The sequence below is a fragment of the Quercus lobata genome, chromosome 8 (assembly GCF_001633185.2).
Source record: "Quercus lobata isolate SW786 chromosome 8, ValleyOak3.0 Primary Assembly, whole genome shotgun sequence".
Lineage (NCBI taxonomy): Eukaryota > Viridiplantae > Streptophyta > Magnoliopsida > Fagales > Fagaceae > Quercus > Quercus lobata.
The window spans coordinates 14,352,546-14,369,243 of NC_044911.1; the positions used below are offsets into that span (position 1 = coordinate 14,352,546).

Here is a 16,698-nt window from a genome sequence, read left to right on the forward strand (position 1 = left end):
CTTGTCTCTTACCTTGGGGTAATGGACTGACGATGTCAATTCCCCATTGGGCAAATGGCCATGGGGAGGCTATTGGTGTTAGTCTCTCTACTAGGATGCATTGAAAATTTCCAAACTTTTGGCATTTGTCTCATCTCTTGACGAACTCCCTTGCGTCCTTCTGCAGAGTAGGCTGAAAGTAACCTGTTTTGATAATCTTGCTTACCAAGGACCATGGGCCTACATGGTCTCCACATATTCCTTCATGGTTCTCTTCTAGAATGTATTCGGCTTCACCCTCGTCGACGCACTTTAGGTAAGGCATGGAGAAACCTCTTTTATACAGGGTGTCATTAAGGATTATGAACCTGGCTACCCTCTTCTTGACTTTCTTGGCCTCCTCAACATCTTGTGGAAGCCATCCATCCTGGAGGTAGGACAAGGTTAGGGTCATTTAGCTGCTTTCATTCTGGATTGCGAAGGTAAGGACCTCTTCAATGCAAGGACATTTTTGGGCTTCTATCTTTAAGTCTGTACTCGTTGGTCCTGCTTCTGACGATGCTTGCTTCGCTAGCTCGTCTGCCCTCATATTCTGGCTTCTAGGGACATATGTGAATTCTACCCAATCAAACTTCTATGCCAAATCCAAATACTTCGTCAGCCTTAGGTATTTTTGCATTCTTTCCTCCTTTGCTTCATACTCCCCCTTTACCTACCCCACAACTAGCTTTGAATCGCTCAGGAGGAGCAAGTTTTTGGCTCCTAACACCTTTCCGACCCTTAATCCTGTCAGTATTCCTTCGTATTCAACTTCGTTGTTGGTGGCTGGGAACTTTAGCTAAACTCTTTATTTTAGTGTCTCTCCTTCTAGGGTGATGATAATGACCCCTACTCCACCCTTATTCCGAGCTGACAAACCGTCAGTCTAGATCATCCATCTTTCTACTTCATTCGATGCCCCATCCTCATCTAGAACTGTGAATTTGGCAATGAAGTTTGCTAGTGTCTGTGCCTTGATTGCTGTTCTGGGGTGGGACTCAATGTCAAACTGGCTAAACTCGATTACCCATTGAATCATCATTCCTGCAGCCTCAAGCTTATTCATGGACTTCTTTATGGGTTGGTCCATCATCACTAGGATAGATTTGCCTGGAAGTAAAGGCACAGCTTTCGTGTAGCTACAATCAGGACAAATGCAATCTTCTTGATCCATGGGTACTTTGCTTCAGTTCCTTGGAAGGCTTGACTGACGTAGTAAACTGGGAGTTACATTCCATCTTCCTCTCAAATCAAGGCTGCGCTCACGGCTATAGCTGACACCGCCAAGTATAAATACAGGTCTTCTCCCTCTTTGGACGGGCTCAGAAGGGGTAGATTGCTCAGATATTATTTGAGCTCCTAGAAGGCTTTTTCACACTCTTCCGTCAAGGTGAAAGCATGCTTCAGCATCTTTAAGGAGGGCAAGCATTTGTCCATTGCTTTAGAGATGAATCTGTTGAGTGCTGCTATCCTTCCTGTGAGCTTCTGGACTTCCTTCATAGTCTTGGGTGGCGTCATCTCTACTATGGCTCGCACCTTCTCTAGGTTTGTTTTTATTCCTCTCTACGACTCCATGAACCCTAAGAACTTCCCTGACGCTACCCCAAGGGCACACTTGCTGGGATTCAACTTCATTTGATACTGCCTAAAAGTAGTGAACATCTCTTGGAGGTTGTCTAGGTGAGTAGAATCTTCCTTACTCTTGACGAGCATGTCATCCACATACACTTCCATGTTCCTTCCGATTTGTCTGTTGAACATTTTTTTTACTAACCTCTGATAGGTTACTCCTGCATTTATCAGTCTGAAGGGCATTACCTTGTAGCAGTAGAGCCCTTGGCTTGTGATGAAGGCAGTTTAGTCCTGGTCTTCTTCTGCCATTTTTATCTGGTTATACCTTGAGAATGCGTCCATGAATGTCAGGAGTTTATGTCCTGCTGTGGAATCCACCAGCTGATCTATCCTTGGCTGTGGAAAGTTATCCTTTAGGCAGGCCTTGTTTAGGTCCGTGAAGTTTATGCACATCCTCCATTTTCCATTTGCCTTTTTTACCAGGACGACGTTGGCTAGCCAGTTCGGGTAATAGACTTCACAGATGAAGTTTGTTGCTAGCAGTTTGTTGATCTTGTCCATGATTGCCTGGTTTCGTTCTAGAGCAAAGACTCGTCGTCTTTGCCGAACGGGCTTTCTCTCGAGATCTACATTTAGCTTGTGTTGGATGATCTCTATGGATATGCCTAGCATATCCCCGTGGCTCCATGCGAAGACATGCAGGTTCTCCTTGAGGAATTGGACTAGTTTCTTCCTCATCTCTGTACTCAGGGTCACCCCTACCCTTGTAGTCTTCATTGGCTCTCCATCTACCAGCTCCATAGTTTCTAGGGCTTCCACCTTCTCTTCCTCTTTCTCCAGCATGTCGTAATTATCACTAATATATATATATATATATATATATATCTATACACACACACTACTAACCACAATATCAAAATTACTAAGCTGCCCTTATAAAAAAAAAATCTACCTTTTTTTTTTTTTTTAACCGGCTTTGGTCGAACACATTATAGGAATATATCTAGATAAAAAAGAAGAAAAAAAAAATCAAACTTTATAATTCAAGTTTTTTACTATATTTCCCTTTTAAAAAAAAAAATGTTTTACTTTATACTCTACCAAATTAGAAAAAAAGTCTGACACATATCATATTAGAATTATTCATGAAGTATAAAACAAAACATTCAAGATGAGATAAAGTTTAGCAGCAAAAAAAAAAAAAAAAAAAAAAAGGTGAGATAAAATTATTGTATTGGAAACATTTCATTTTGTAAGGATTTTTTTTTAAGCAGACATGTAAAATTATGAGATCTCATAAAACACATAAGAAAAAGTAGCGATGATAAAATTATGAGAGAATTTTGATCCATTTTGAACTTAGAGGTCAGGAAAATAAGGATTGGTTTAGAAACTAAATAGTCTAGTCATAAGGCACACACTAACACTATGCCTATCATAATACATACTCAAGTTGTCAATTAAAAGAAAGAGTTAACATCATAAGTGTTCTATATCAAGGGAGTCCATAACTCACACAATAAATGGTGGGCCTTGATTTTTCAAAGATTGGAAAATGTGTAGTATTATAATTATTCGCCTGATTTTTCAAACAGTCGACAACGTTGAAGACTACTGTAGGGTCCCTTGATTACGGATTTACTGTTTGTAGAATTTTTGCAGTCACTCTTATCTCCTCCTTGAATAGTTGAATATACCAAGACCAGAACCTGTTCGTAAAGACTAGAGATCAGTCTATGCGTCGGCAGTATAATTGTATAAATGTAATGACGAAATATGTTTTACTTTTTTTTTTTCTTTTTTTTCTTTTTTACTATGATCGATGAATACTAATCTTTCAACCATCCAGTTGGCCACTATTTCCCTGGCTGCTCGATGATTTTTTTTTTTTTTTTTTAAATAGAATTAAGAAATTTAAACTAAACAAAATTTAATATAAAAAAAATGAATATATCGAATTAAAAAAATACATGAACTTTTACAAATTTATTTTATATAATTTTTCATATTTTGAAATCGTTAAATTATATTTCATTATCCATTTTATTTTAATAAGTTTGTATAACATTTTTTTATGCAATTTTCATTATCTATTCGTCATTGTTTGTATAGAAGTACTTTAAACTAAATTACAAAACTCAACATACTAGCTTTATATTAATTATTAACTCACATAGCCACACTAATTTATACATTAATAATATATTAAGTGTTTACTTAACCAATCAAATTCATAGTCACAAGTCACCCAATAATAAATTTTTATGTTTTAATAGAAATAAGCTAAGAAGGGAAAAAGTTGCAACGGTGGGAACAAGATTAGCAGTTGTAATTATCTTGAAAAAAAAAAGTTTTAACAAGAATAATAAACATATAGAAGAATCGCACATAGACTCATATATATATATATAAAAGCAGGGACGGACCTACACTAAGGAAGAGGGGGGCCATGCCCCCCACCACCCCATTTTAAAAAAAAAAAATACTAGTATAAAAAAATTAAGATTTGGCCTTTTATATATATATATATATATATATATATATTTGTCTCTCTTCCTCTAAAATATTTAGATATTGACCTACAAGAAAAGAAATAAATAAATAAAATTCATGCCTCTTTAACTACAGAAACAAAATAAAAAAATAAATATGGACAAAACAAAAATCGCACCCAAAATAAGAAACATTTATTTTTGTATGTTATACTTTGTTGATGTGTTTTATTATATGAAATGTTTAAGAAATACTTATTTTGTATATAGTATTTTGTTGAATATAAAATAGATGTTATTTTTTATTTTCATAAATTTTTATTTTATTTTTTTTATTTTTTTGGTTTTAAACTTTGCCCCCCAAGTACAAATCCTGGTTCGTCCTTGTATATAAGTGAAGCTTCCTCACATGCATGGTTGCTGTCATATGTACACTGATGCGGATGCACTGACCATTCGATAATGTTTGAAATAATGTGGATTGATGAGTTTTAGATATAGCGTTTAATATTCCTCGATCAGGTGCAGAGAGTCATAATGTTGAATGGGTCAAGAATCATCAAGATGGACTAGCAATTTCCCAGATATTCTTATTGTATATTCTGGAAGAATTAAGCACAAGGAATATTTGTCCTTTGGAACGAAAATCTTTTTACTTCGTGATAGAAAGATCTTCTACGCAGCTCACGTAATGGAACGGGAATACCCCCAGGCAGATAATTGATGCACATGTTAGCAGTTTTGACTACCAAAGGAAAAAAAAAAAAAAAAAAAGACCAATAATAAGGATTTTCATTAAGTTATAATGATGTTTGATTTGGAAGAAGTTTAACTCAAAATCGGTTTAGAGTTATCTTCCTCTCATCTATTATGTGACAATTGATAAAGAGATCACCTACATTTAATTTTGATCCCGCGTGAATTTTATAATAAATCATGTAATTTATGTGAATAATCCTTATGACTAATCTTATAAATCATTATATAGTAGATCAGGGAAGATAGCTCCAAATTTTTGGAGCTATACTTTGTCTTTTTTATCCTGTGTCAAGTGTCATTTTGATCAGCCTCACTTTTCTTATTTTGGAGAAAAAAAAAATGTGGTAGGACTTATTAGTATGAGGTATAAAATAAGAGAATAGTATAGAAAAAGGAGCCAAAAGAAAGGAGTATGGTCTATCCATAGATTCATATTTTGCTGCGAAAGGAGACAAAGTCTGACAATCTTGTTTTCTCCTGAAGAATAAGTAACACCCTTCCCAGCACGCGGCCTCATGCACGAGTTTATATCATAGAAAGCTTCATCCCTCATGCAGGCATGCATATATGGAGAAACTTCCTACCACTAACTCCATTGCAATCCAAGAGCTACGTCATATCATCATTCCAGGATTATATTTAGCACCTCCAAATCACATATTTAAACCTAATTTAAGTTACAGGGCAGTGATAATTGAAAGTTCTCTACACCATTGAATCTTTCAATTTTTTTTTTTATAATTTAGTACATTTATCCAATTTATTCTAATTAGATTTTACTCCAAAAATTGTACACAATTTTGAATACTACTTAATTTACTGTCTATATGGGGAGAAATGTATATGAAACCATAGCTAATACAAAATCATTTTCAATTAGCAATTGGATCGGAAGTGATCTAACTAAATAACCAATACTACTACTTTTATTTTATTTTTTATTTTTTATTTTTATAAATCAATTGTTGTGAGAGGAAGGATTAAAACTCTGAATATCTCCATTGAAAACGCTAGAAAATGCTAGCCAATTGAGTTATAAGACTTTTGATAATACCACCTACTTTTATTGAATCAAATAACACTTTTTTCTTCTTCTTTTTTAATAATAAACAAATATGTATTATGCATGATTTTAAAAAATAATAATAATAATTTGCGCTTAGAAAAAGTTTTCTTCCATGACGGCTTGGAGAAATTTTTACCAGCCTACATGATGACTCATAAAACCATCTATGTACATTATTTAAACAAAGTCACAAAACTTATTAAATAAGTTATGTAACTAAAAATATACACAAATGATTTTATCAATTGTCACTAAACCAGTTTGAAAGTAAACTTTTTCTTATGTATACTTTGTCACTTAAATTAGATTACTCCAATTCACTTGTATAAATAGAAATAAGCATTGCCAAGTGTAGAACCAAAAACAATTGCTCAGAAGGGACACGTACACACATAAAAATGCATCTACAACATAAGTGAAAACTTCAAATTTTGAGATTATCAATTTTCTCTTCTAAAATTCTTAGCATGATAAAGTTAAATTTCTAAATTTAATATAGAAAGATTGAATTAAAATTAAACATTTACAAAGTCTTATTTCTATAACATGTTAATAATTATTTTATGAGATTATTTCTATAACAAAGGTTTGGGTTTTTGCGGTGGTGGTCTTTGATTAGGGCGTGGAATTTTTCGGCGATTAGGTTTTCTTCAGGGTTTAAGGTAGTGGTATGGGTAGTTTTGGAATTATTATTGTCGGTGTCATCTTCTTGAAGAGTTGGTTCTGAAGTTGAAGAAGAGAATGACAGGGTTTTGAGTATTTTGGAGTGAGAAAGAGAGTGAGGTAAACGTAGCTTTGATTTGATTAAGGCCATGTTCAGCTCGTTTCAGCAGTTCGTTTACTGAGACTGTGTGTCTGCGAGAGAGAGAGTGAAACAAAGCGAGAAAAAAATAGCATGTCGTTAAGTTCTGCCTAAGACAGATTAGCGATGTCGTTTAATTGCTAGCTTGGTGTCAAAGAGGGACTACTTGTCGTTTCCTGTTAACTAAGGTAGGTTTTAATTTCAAACCTTCGATGGACTATCAATGATTACACAACACAATTGAAGGCAGGACAACCTATCTACATGCACAAAGGAGGATCGAATAACACAAGTGACATTGGTATGGAGCCCTCATTAGGTGGTCACCGGTGTGGTGCCTACCATAGAATTTCCAATGATAAAGTCAGCGTATAAAAGCTTTAAGAAAATATGAGAGCTTAGAATATCAGAGCTATGGCGTATTTGTATATCAAAATGTGTACCTTATTTGGTTTTGAGGAATGTTTATATCTGGTTCCATTGCTTCTAGCCATTGTGGCTTTTATTGTGGCTTTAGTACAACTTTTGTAATGCCTTTGGGCTCAGTAATGTAGGTTTTGGTGGGCTTCCAACAGTTTGACAGATTGTTTTGTAACTATTCGAGGTACTGAATACTCCATTTAATGGCTTGCGTTCCTTCGCCCATGACATGGCAAGATAGACGAAGGTATATGATGGGTTCAGCTGGACAAGAAGGTTTGTTGGTCCTATCATAAACCATGCAACCTTCTCCCTACCCTTTCTAATATAAGACCACAAATGTGTTTTTACGGTGGCTAGGGTTTTTAACATAAGGTATATAAATATATATATACTGCTAACCATAATATCAAAATTACTAAGCTACCCCTATAAAAAAAATCTCCTTCTTATTTTATTTTATTTTTTTTGAACCGGCCAGGTAACACAAAATGTTTGGGAATTTGGTCGAACACGTTATAGGAATATATCTAGATAAAAAAGAAGAAAAAAAAATCAAACTTTATAATTCAAGTGTTTTACTGTATTTCCCTTTAAAAAAAATGTTTTACTTTATGCTCTACCAAATTAGAAAAAAGTCTGACACATATCATATTATAATATTCATGAAGTATAAAATAAAACATTCAAGATGAGATAAAATTTAGCAGGAAAAAAAAAAAAAAAAAAGGAGATAAAATTATTGTATTGAAAACATTTCATTTTGTAAGGATTTTTTTTAAACACGTGTAAAATTATGAGATCACATCAAAACACAAAAAAAATAGCGATGATAAAATTATGAGAGAATTTTGATCCATTTTGAACTTAGAGGTCAGGAAAATAAGGATTGGTTTAGAAACTAAATAGTCTAGTCATAGGGCACACACCAACACTATGCCTATCATAATACACACTCAAGTTGTCAATTAAAAGAAAGAGTTAACATCATAAGTTTTCTATATCAAGGGAGTCCATAACTTATACAATAAGAGCTCGTTTGGTACGTATGTTTAAACAACAATTTTCAGTTTTTTTGAAAATATGTGTGTGAAATAGTATGTGAAAATAAGTGTAATATTGTTTGAAAACTGAACACATGTGTTTAAAATAATGTACTAAACAGTATATGGTGGCCTTGATTTTTCAAAGATTGGAAAATGTGTAGTATTATTCGCCTGATTTTTCAAACAGTTGACAACGTTGAAGACTACTGTAGGGTCCCTTAATTACGGTTGATAGAATTTTTGCAGCCACTCTTGTCTCCTCCTGACCAGAACCTGTTCGTAAAGACTAGAGATTAAAAGACTAGAGATTAGTCTAAAGCTTCGGCAGTATAATTGTATAAATGTAATGACGAAATATGTTTTTTTTTTTTTTTTTAATGTAAGTATTTACTATGATCGATGAATACTACTCTTTCTGTCTTTCAACCATCCAGCTGGCCACTATTTCCCTGGCTGCTCGATGAATTTATTTATTTATTTTTTTATATAGAATTAAGAAATTTAAACTAAAGAAAATTTAATACAAAATAAAAAAAAATTTGAATATATCGAATTAAAAAAATACGTGAACTTTTACCAAAAAAAAATTATACAATTTTTTATATTTTGAAATCGTTAAATTATATTTCATTATCCATTTTATTTTAATAAGTTTGTATAACATTTTTTTATGCAATTTTCATTATCTATTTGTCATTGTTTTTATAAAAGTACTTTAAACTAAATTACAAAACTCAACATACTAGCTTTATATTAATTATTAACTCACATAGCTACACCGATTTATACATTAATAATATGTTAAGTGTTTACTTAACCAATCAAATTCATAGTCACAAGTCACCCAATAATGAATTTTTATGTTTTCATAGAAATAGCTAAGGAGGGAAAAAGTTCCAACGGTGGGAACAAGATTAGTAGTTGTAACTATCTTGAAAAAAAAAAGTTTTAACAAGAATAATAAACATATAGAAGAATAGCACATAGACGCATATAAATAAAAGTGAAGCTTCCTCTCATGCATGGTTGCTGTCTTATGTAAACTGATGCGGATGCACTGACCATTCGATAACGTTTGAAATAATGTGGATTGATGAGTTTTAGATATAGCGTATAATATTCCTCGATCAGGTGCAGAGAGTCATAACGCTGAATGGGTCAAGAATCATCAAGATGGACTAGCAATTTCCCAGATATTCTTATTGTATATTCTTGAAGAATTAAGCACAAGGAATATTTGTCCTTTGGAAAGAAAATCTTTTTACCTTCGTGATAGAAAGATCTTCTACGCAGCTCACGTAATGGAACGGGAATACCCCCAGGCAGATAATTAATGCAAATGTTAGCAATTTTGAGTTTTGACTACCAAAAAAAAAAAAAAAAGAAGACCAATAATAAGGATTTTCATTAAGTTATAATGATGTTTGATTTGGAAGAAGTTTAACTCAAAATCGGTTTATAGTTATCTTCCTCTCACCCAGGGACGGACCCAGGAAGGGGCCAAAGGGGGCCCGGGCCCCCCCTGGGTCCAAAAAAAAAAAAAAATTAGTAGGTAAAATTTTCAAAAAAAAGGCTTGGGCCCCTTGGTTTTTAGCTTGGGCCCCCCTTGGTTTTTAGCTCAGGCCCCCCCAGTCGGCCAGCCCAGTAGTTTTCAAAAGCCATGAAAACCTTAAAAAAATAAAATGTAAAAAAGAAAAGAAAAGAAAACCCAGCACAACAAGACTCCAAAACCGTTGAAGCAGTTCACTTTGACCGACTAGAAAGCTTCTAGACTGAGTAATGAAGTGCTGTACAGCTGTACAGCATTTCACATATAATACTTTTGTCTTTCTTTATTTTTTTATTTATAATAAGGTATATTACTTTTTTTTTTTTGATTGGGATAAGGTATATTACTTTTGTTTCGGTGATTTAATGTTATTTACACAGTACACTACAATTAATAATAATAATAATAATATAATATATAATAATGTGGTTTATATTAGAATATTAGATTATCTATTTATATGTGATAATAGTAGGACAAATAATTGTTTAATTGTTTGATTTGATCTAATTGCACTTAAATAGTAATTTGCACTTCATTGTTCACACTTTTTTTAACAAAAATTATTGTATAAATCTTCAAAATTTCATACCTATTAATCAACTTTTTATCCTAAATGCTGAAACATTAGATGTAACTCCTTAGAAAAGCTCTAAAATGTAAAAAGGTAAGTTCAAACCTATTAACCTAAGTACAAAAAATTTAGTACAGTGAAAAAAATGTAGGCACAAGTTTACTTAAAGTTAGTTTATGAAATAAGTAATTTAATTTTGGCAACAATTTGGGCCAAATTAACTTGAGTGTTTTACATTTTGAGCCAACATAGGCTTAACCTATTAACATAATGTAGGCATAACTAACTTGCTCCTCCTAAGAAAATTTCTTGGCTCCGCCAGTGACTATATGGATGTGTATTTGAATTTTTTTTTTTTTCGTCTATCTCCGGCCCCCCCCCAGCTTGAAATCCTGGGTTCATCCCTGCTCTCACCTACTTTGTGACGATTGATAAAGAAATCACCTATATTTAATTTTGATCGCGCGTGAATTTTATAATAAATCATGTAATTTATGTAAATAATCCTTATAACTAATCTTATAAATCATTATATGGTAGATTGTAGAAAATAGCTCCAAAAATTTGGAGCTATACTGTCTTTTTTATTCTGTGTCAAGTGTCATTTTGATCAGCCTCATTTTTCTTATTTTGGAGAAAAAAAAAAAAAACGTGGTAAGACTTATTAATATGACGTATAAAATAAGAGAATAGTATAGAAAAAGTAGACAAAAGAAAGGAGTATGGTCTATCCATAGATTCATATTTTGCTGCGAAAGGAGACAAAGTCTGACAATCTTGTTTTCTCCTGAAGAATAAGTAACACCCTTCCCAGCACGCGGCCTCATGCACGTGTTTATGTCATAGAAAGCTTCATCCCTCATGCATGCATGCATATATGGAGAAACTTCCTAGGATTATATTTAGCACCTCCAAATCACATATTTAAACCTAATTTAAGTTACAAGGCAGTCATAATTGAAAGTTCTCTACACCATTGAATCTTTCAATTTTTTGTTTATAATTTAGTACATTTATCCAATTTATTTTAATTAGATTTTACTCCAAAAATTGTACACAGTTTTGAATACTACTTAATTTACTGTCTAAATGGGAAGAAATGTATATGAAACCATAGCTAATACAAAATCATTTTCAATTAGCAATGGAATCAAAAGTGATCTAACTAAATAGCCCATACTACTACTTTTATTTTATTTTTTATTTTTTATTTTTATAAATCAATAGCTGTAAGAGGAGGGATTAAAACTCTGAATATCTCTGTTGAAAACACTAGAAAATACTAGCCAATTGAGCTATAAGGCTCTTGATAATACCACCAACTTTTATTGCGTCAAATAACACTTTTTTCTTCTTCTTTTTTTCTAATAAACAGATATGTAAATGTGTATTATACATGATTTTTAAAAAATATTAATAATTTACACATGGAAAAACTTTTCTCCCATGACGGCTTGGAGAAATTTTCACCAGCCTACATGATGACTCATAAAACCATATATATGTGCATTATTTAAACAGAGTCACAAAACTTATTAAATAAGTTATGTAACTAAAAATATACACAAATGACCTTATCAATTATCACATAGTAAGTTTGAAAAATTTTCTTCGAAACCAGTTTTAAGGTAAACTTTTTCTTATGTATACCTTGTCACCTAAATTAGATTACTCCAATTCACTTATATAAATAGAAATAAGCATTCGCAAGTGTAGAACCCCCCCAAAAAAAAAAAAAAAATTGCTCAGAAGGGACACGTACACACATAAAAATGCATCTACAACATAAGTGAAAACTTCAAATTTTGAGATTATCAATTTTCTCTTCTAAACTTCTTAGCATGATAAAGTTAAATATCTAACTTTAATATAGAAAGATTGAATTAAAATTAAACATTAACAAAGTCTTATTTCTATAATATGTTTATAATTATTTTATGAGATAATTGTTTACATTTTTTAAATATCTAAACTTTTGCTTATATATATATTTTTTTTCTTAACTTTTGATTATATTTGAATAAAAGGGATATAAAATTTCCTTCTTTTCTTTCATGTAAGGGAGAGGGATAGCTCGTAATTAGGTAAAAGGAAATTAATAATTTATTTTTAGGATAAATAGACTTTTCAAAGTAAAAAGAAAAAATTACTAATTAAACTTATTTATTTTTGGAATAAGTAGACTTTTCAAAATCTTGAGTCATATCAATACAGCTACCACCCTCCCCCACCGTCTCCATGAAGTGCATTATGACATGTAGAATATGGGCAATGTCCATTATCTCTGTTCAATTGAGACATATGCGCGATTCAACACATTTAGTTGTTAGTCAAAAAGTTATACTCAAATGGTTATTCCAGGGACATGTTTCATCATACTTAAACGTGTATAAAAAAATTATACTCTACTGACTATTCTAATTAATAAAATTATACTTTATTCACCGTACCTACCTTTCTCTCCATTGCTTATAAATACCGTGGCCTTGAAGGCATTCTACATCTCGCTCAAGAAGTTCACAGAGAACAAATCCCATCATACCTTATCACTCAAAACATAGACTCATCCTTGAACTTAGAAAAAATATGTCTACCCAAGTTTCAGGGGGTTCATCCCAAAATGGCAAATCAGAGGTTGTTCGCCGAACAGCAAATTTCCATCCAAGCATTTGGGGTGACCGTTTCATCGACAATACTTCAGATGATAAGGTAACATGATTATTTACTACCCTAGTTTATGAAGATTATGTAGTAAAATTTATAATATTTTTAGCATTTTTTGTTACAATATAATTATTTGTTCATGCAATTCATGGTGTAGGATATTCTTTTACATAAAGTACGTGAAGTTGAAGAGCTGAAAGATGAGATGAGAAACGAGTTCTTTGCCTCTACGGGTCATCTTTCACAACAGTTGGGCTTAATTGATGCACTCCAGCGCCTAGGCATCGCTTACCACTTTGAGAGAGAAATCCAAGAAGCTCTAGAACATATATACACTACTTTTAATGACAAAAATGATGTTGATGATCTCTACAAAGTTTCCCTCAATTTTCGACTGCTACGCCAAGAAGGATTTAAGGTTTCATGTGGTAAGACCCGAGTATGATTGATTTCTTCATGTAATAGGGAGTTAGCGACGTTTTTTTATTTAAAAAGTTTATGTTTTTCTAAACAGATGTCTTCAACAAGTTCAAAGACGAAGATGGTCAATTCAAGGAAAGCTTGACAAGCAATGTTGAAGGCATGCTAGCCTTCTATGAAGCTACACATCTGAGGGTGCATGGAGAAGACATTCTTGATGAGGCCCTTGAGTTCACTACCACTCACCTTAAGTCCACAGCATCCCTTATAGGCAATCCGTTGGCAGCACAAATAACTCGTGCCCTAAAGCAACCCTTGTACAAGGGCATACCACGACTAGAGGCTCGGCGATACATTTCTGTCTATGAACAGGATGCTTCACATAACAAAGTTTTGCTCAAGATTTCAATATTAGATTTTAATCTAGTGCAATCATTGCACAAAGAGGAACTTAGTGATATCACAAGGTAATTAGTTCTAAAACTATGATCTATCCAAAAAGACAAAGTACGAATATTTTCGGACATGGTGAAGGGAATACTATAGATTTTACTATAAAAACCTTGTAAAATAACATGTTACAAATAATAATAAAAAAATTAATTCAAACTTCATTTATTAGATTGTTGAAGTGGTATATAGTAGTAATCATATTCTTGATAACAACAATTTATTAATTTTTTGTAGTAAAATTTAAAGCAACCCTAGCATTTTGTTATATATTTTTGATTACTTACAATCAATTAATATTAATTGTTATATTCAAATTGTAGGTGGTGGAAAGATTTAGATTTTGCAACGAAGCTACCTTTTGCAAGAGATAGAGTTGTCGAGTGCTACTTTTGGATAGTCGCAGTCTACTTTGAGCCCCAATATTCACTTGCAAGAAAAATACTAACCAAAGTTATTTCCATGACATCCATTCTAGACGATATATATGATGTTTATGGCACACTTGAAGAACTCGAGCCCTTCACTGAAGCAATTGAGAGGTTTATAGATTGAATTAATTAATATATATGTTAAGACTATGATGTATAATGTTAGTCTAACTTCTGTAATTGGTACATGATATTTTCAGGTGGGATATTAGCTGCATAGATCAACTTCCAAAATACATGCAAATATGTTATCGTGCACTCTTTGATGTATTCGAAGCAATTGAAAATGAGTTGGCCAAGAAAGAAAGATCATACCGTGTTAGCTATGCAAAAGATGCTGTAAGCGTCAAGCAACTTAACTTTTCATGGTTTTTTTTTTTTTTGTCTACTTTTTCATGCTACATACTTATTTCGTTCATGTTTTTTAAACCTTAGATGAAACGTTTGGTTCGGGCCTACTTTGACGAAGCCAAATGGTTCCACCAAAATTACATCCCAACAATGGAGGAGTATATGCATGTTGCACTTAAAACCTCCGGTTACCCTATGCTCACAGCTATCTCTTTCCTTGGCATGGGTGACATCGTTACAAAAGAGGCATTTGATTGGATCTTCAGCAACCCCAAGATGATTAAAGCTTCATCTGTAATTGGTAGACTCATGGATGACATGAAGTCACATAAGGTATGCAATCAAAAAATCTTAGCAAGTTTCACAAGCTAGTGTGTGAGGTCTATTTCATGTGTTGCCAACTTTCTACTTACCCTTTTGAAAAACTGTCTGTAGTTTGAGCAAGAGAGAGGGCACGCTGCCTCAGCAGTCGAATGTTACATGAAGCAACATGGTGTCTCAGAGCAAGTAGTCCATGATGAACTCAACAGGCAAGTTGCTAATGCATGGAAGGACATTAATGAGGAGTGCATAAGACCTACTATTGTTCCCATGCCTCTACTTATGCGTGTTCTTAATCTTGCACGAGTAATAGATGTCATTTACAAGGAAGGGGATGGCTACACTCACGTTGGAAAAGAGATGAAAGATAATGTTGCATTAGTGCTTATTGACCCAATACCAATATAAATGGGGTAACAAAATAAGTATCTTCATAAAGAATAAAAGACTTGAATAGGATCCAAGTCTGTTGATATTCTAATATATATAGGGCCCATTTATACTGAAGATAAGAGGAAAATCTTTGCTTTTTTTTTTTTTTCCTGATAAACTACTAGTTTCTTATTTAATACTTAGCACTATATTTATAATGATGATGGGATTTACTGTTGGTACATTTTTGTGGGAGATTATAATTATTGTGCCATTCTAGTGGGGTTGGGTACGTAAAGTTTATCTTAAAAATTATCAAGTTGTTATCTTTTGCTTCCCTATGCTACCATTTATTATAACCTGTAAGGAAGCGAGGGTAATTGAGAGGTTAAGGAAGCTCTTTGCAAACACAATTGAGAGGTCATTCTTTATGAATAACCAACTTGTTGCATTTTTATTACAAAGAATAATTTTTTTTTCTTCTTATGAATAATTATTATTTAAAATGAAAAAGAATTATTCCTTATTAAAACTCCTTAATTAATAGTTATTCTTTAATCTACATAACAACTTCAACAAGTAAAATTCAAATAATCATTTTTAAATAGTGTGCCACAACATATCAAAAATAAAAATAAAAATAAAAAGAGAAATTGCGTACAACAATTATCCTCCTGGGTTTTGTTTATGCCATCAAGCTTGCATCTACGAATTCAACCATCTTCTTTTCTTTAGAATCATCAATGAATGGAACCTGATAATGAAAACCTTGATTTTTTTTTCCCAGGGCTTTGTCATTAACAATCTCTCTAGCTTGAACATTGAATTTTTTTCCCCTTTCTTTCCTTGTGTTGTGTTTATGCCATATAGGTTATCTCATATACGTAGTCAAGGAAATCAGGGTAATCTTGATTTTTATTTTCTGTTGAATATCACTGGATTGATTTGGTTTACATTTAAATATTTTGTTTTAATTACTTTATAAGGAGAAATTATAGTAAACTATAAACCCATTTGTGGCTAGCTAAGTTTATTTTGACTTTATCACTTTTTTATCTAAAAACGTGAAATACCCTCCGTTAGACCTCTTTAAACCATTATATATATATATATATATATATATATATATAAACTCTTTAAACTACCTCAAAAGAAAAAAAAAATACAATAAAAAAAAGATCGAAACATTAAGGCCTCATTTCGTATGTGTGTTTAAACAACAGTTTTCAGTTTTTTGGAAATACGTGTAAGTCAAAAAATGTGTAAAAATACATGTAATGTTATTTAAAAACTAAAAACATGTGTTTAAACACATGTACCAAACGGGCTCTAGACTTTTGCAAAAATCACACAAACTATATCCCTATGCCATCCCCTCTCTTGTCTCTCTT

General features: G+C 32.6%; 1 protein-coding gene across 1 annotated transcript; it reads left to right on the forward strand.

Annotated features, from left to right (window-relative positions):
- The first annotated feature begins 12,848 nt into the window (after window positions 1-12,848).
- On the forward strand, window positions 12,849-15,343 carry LOC115958093 ((-)-germacrene D synthase-like). Its single transcript, XM_031076455.1, has 7 exons — window positions 12,849-13,007; window positions 13,120-13,390; window positions 13,477-13,849; window positions 14,156-14,374; window positions 14,464-14,602; window positions 14,699-14,947; window positions 15,050-15,343. The coding sequence occupies exons 1-7, from the start codon at window positions 12,885-12,887 to the stop codon at window positions 15,341-15,343; spliced, it is 1,668 nt and encodes a 555-aa protein (XP_030932315.1). The 5' UTR covers window positions 12,849-12,884.
- The last annotated feature ends 1,355 nt before the right edge of the window (window positions 15,344-16,698 follow it).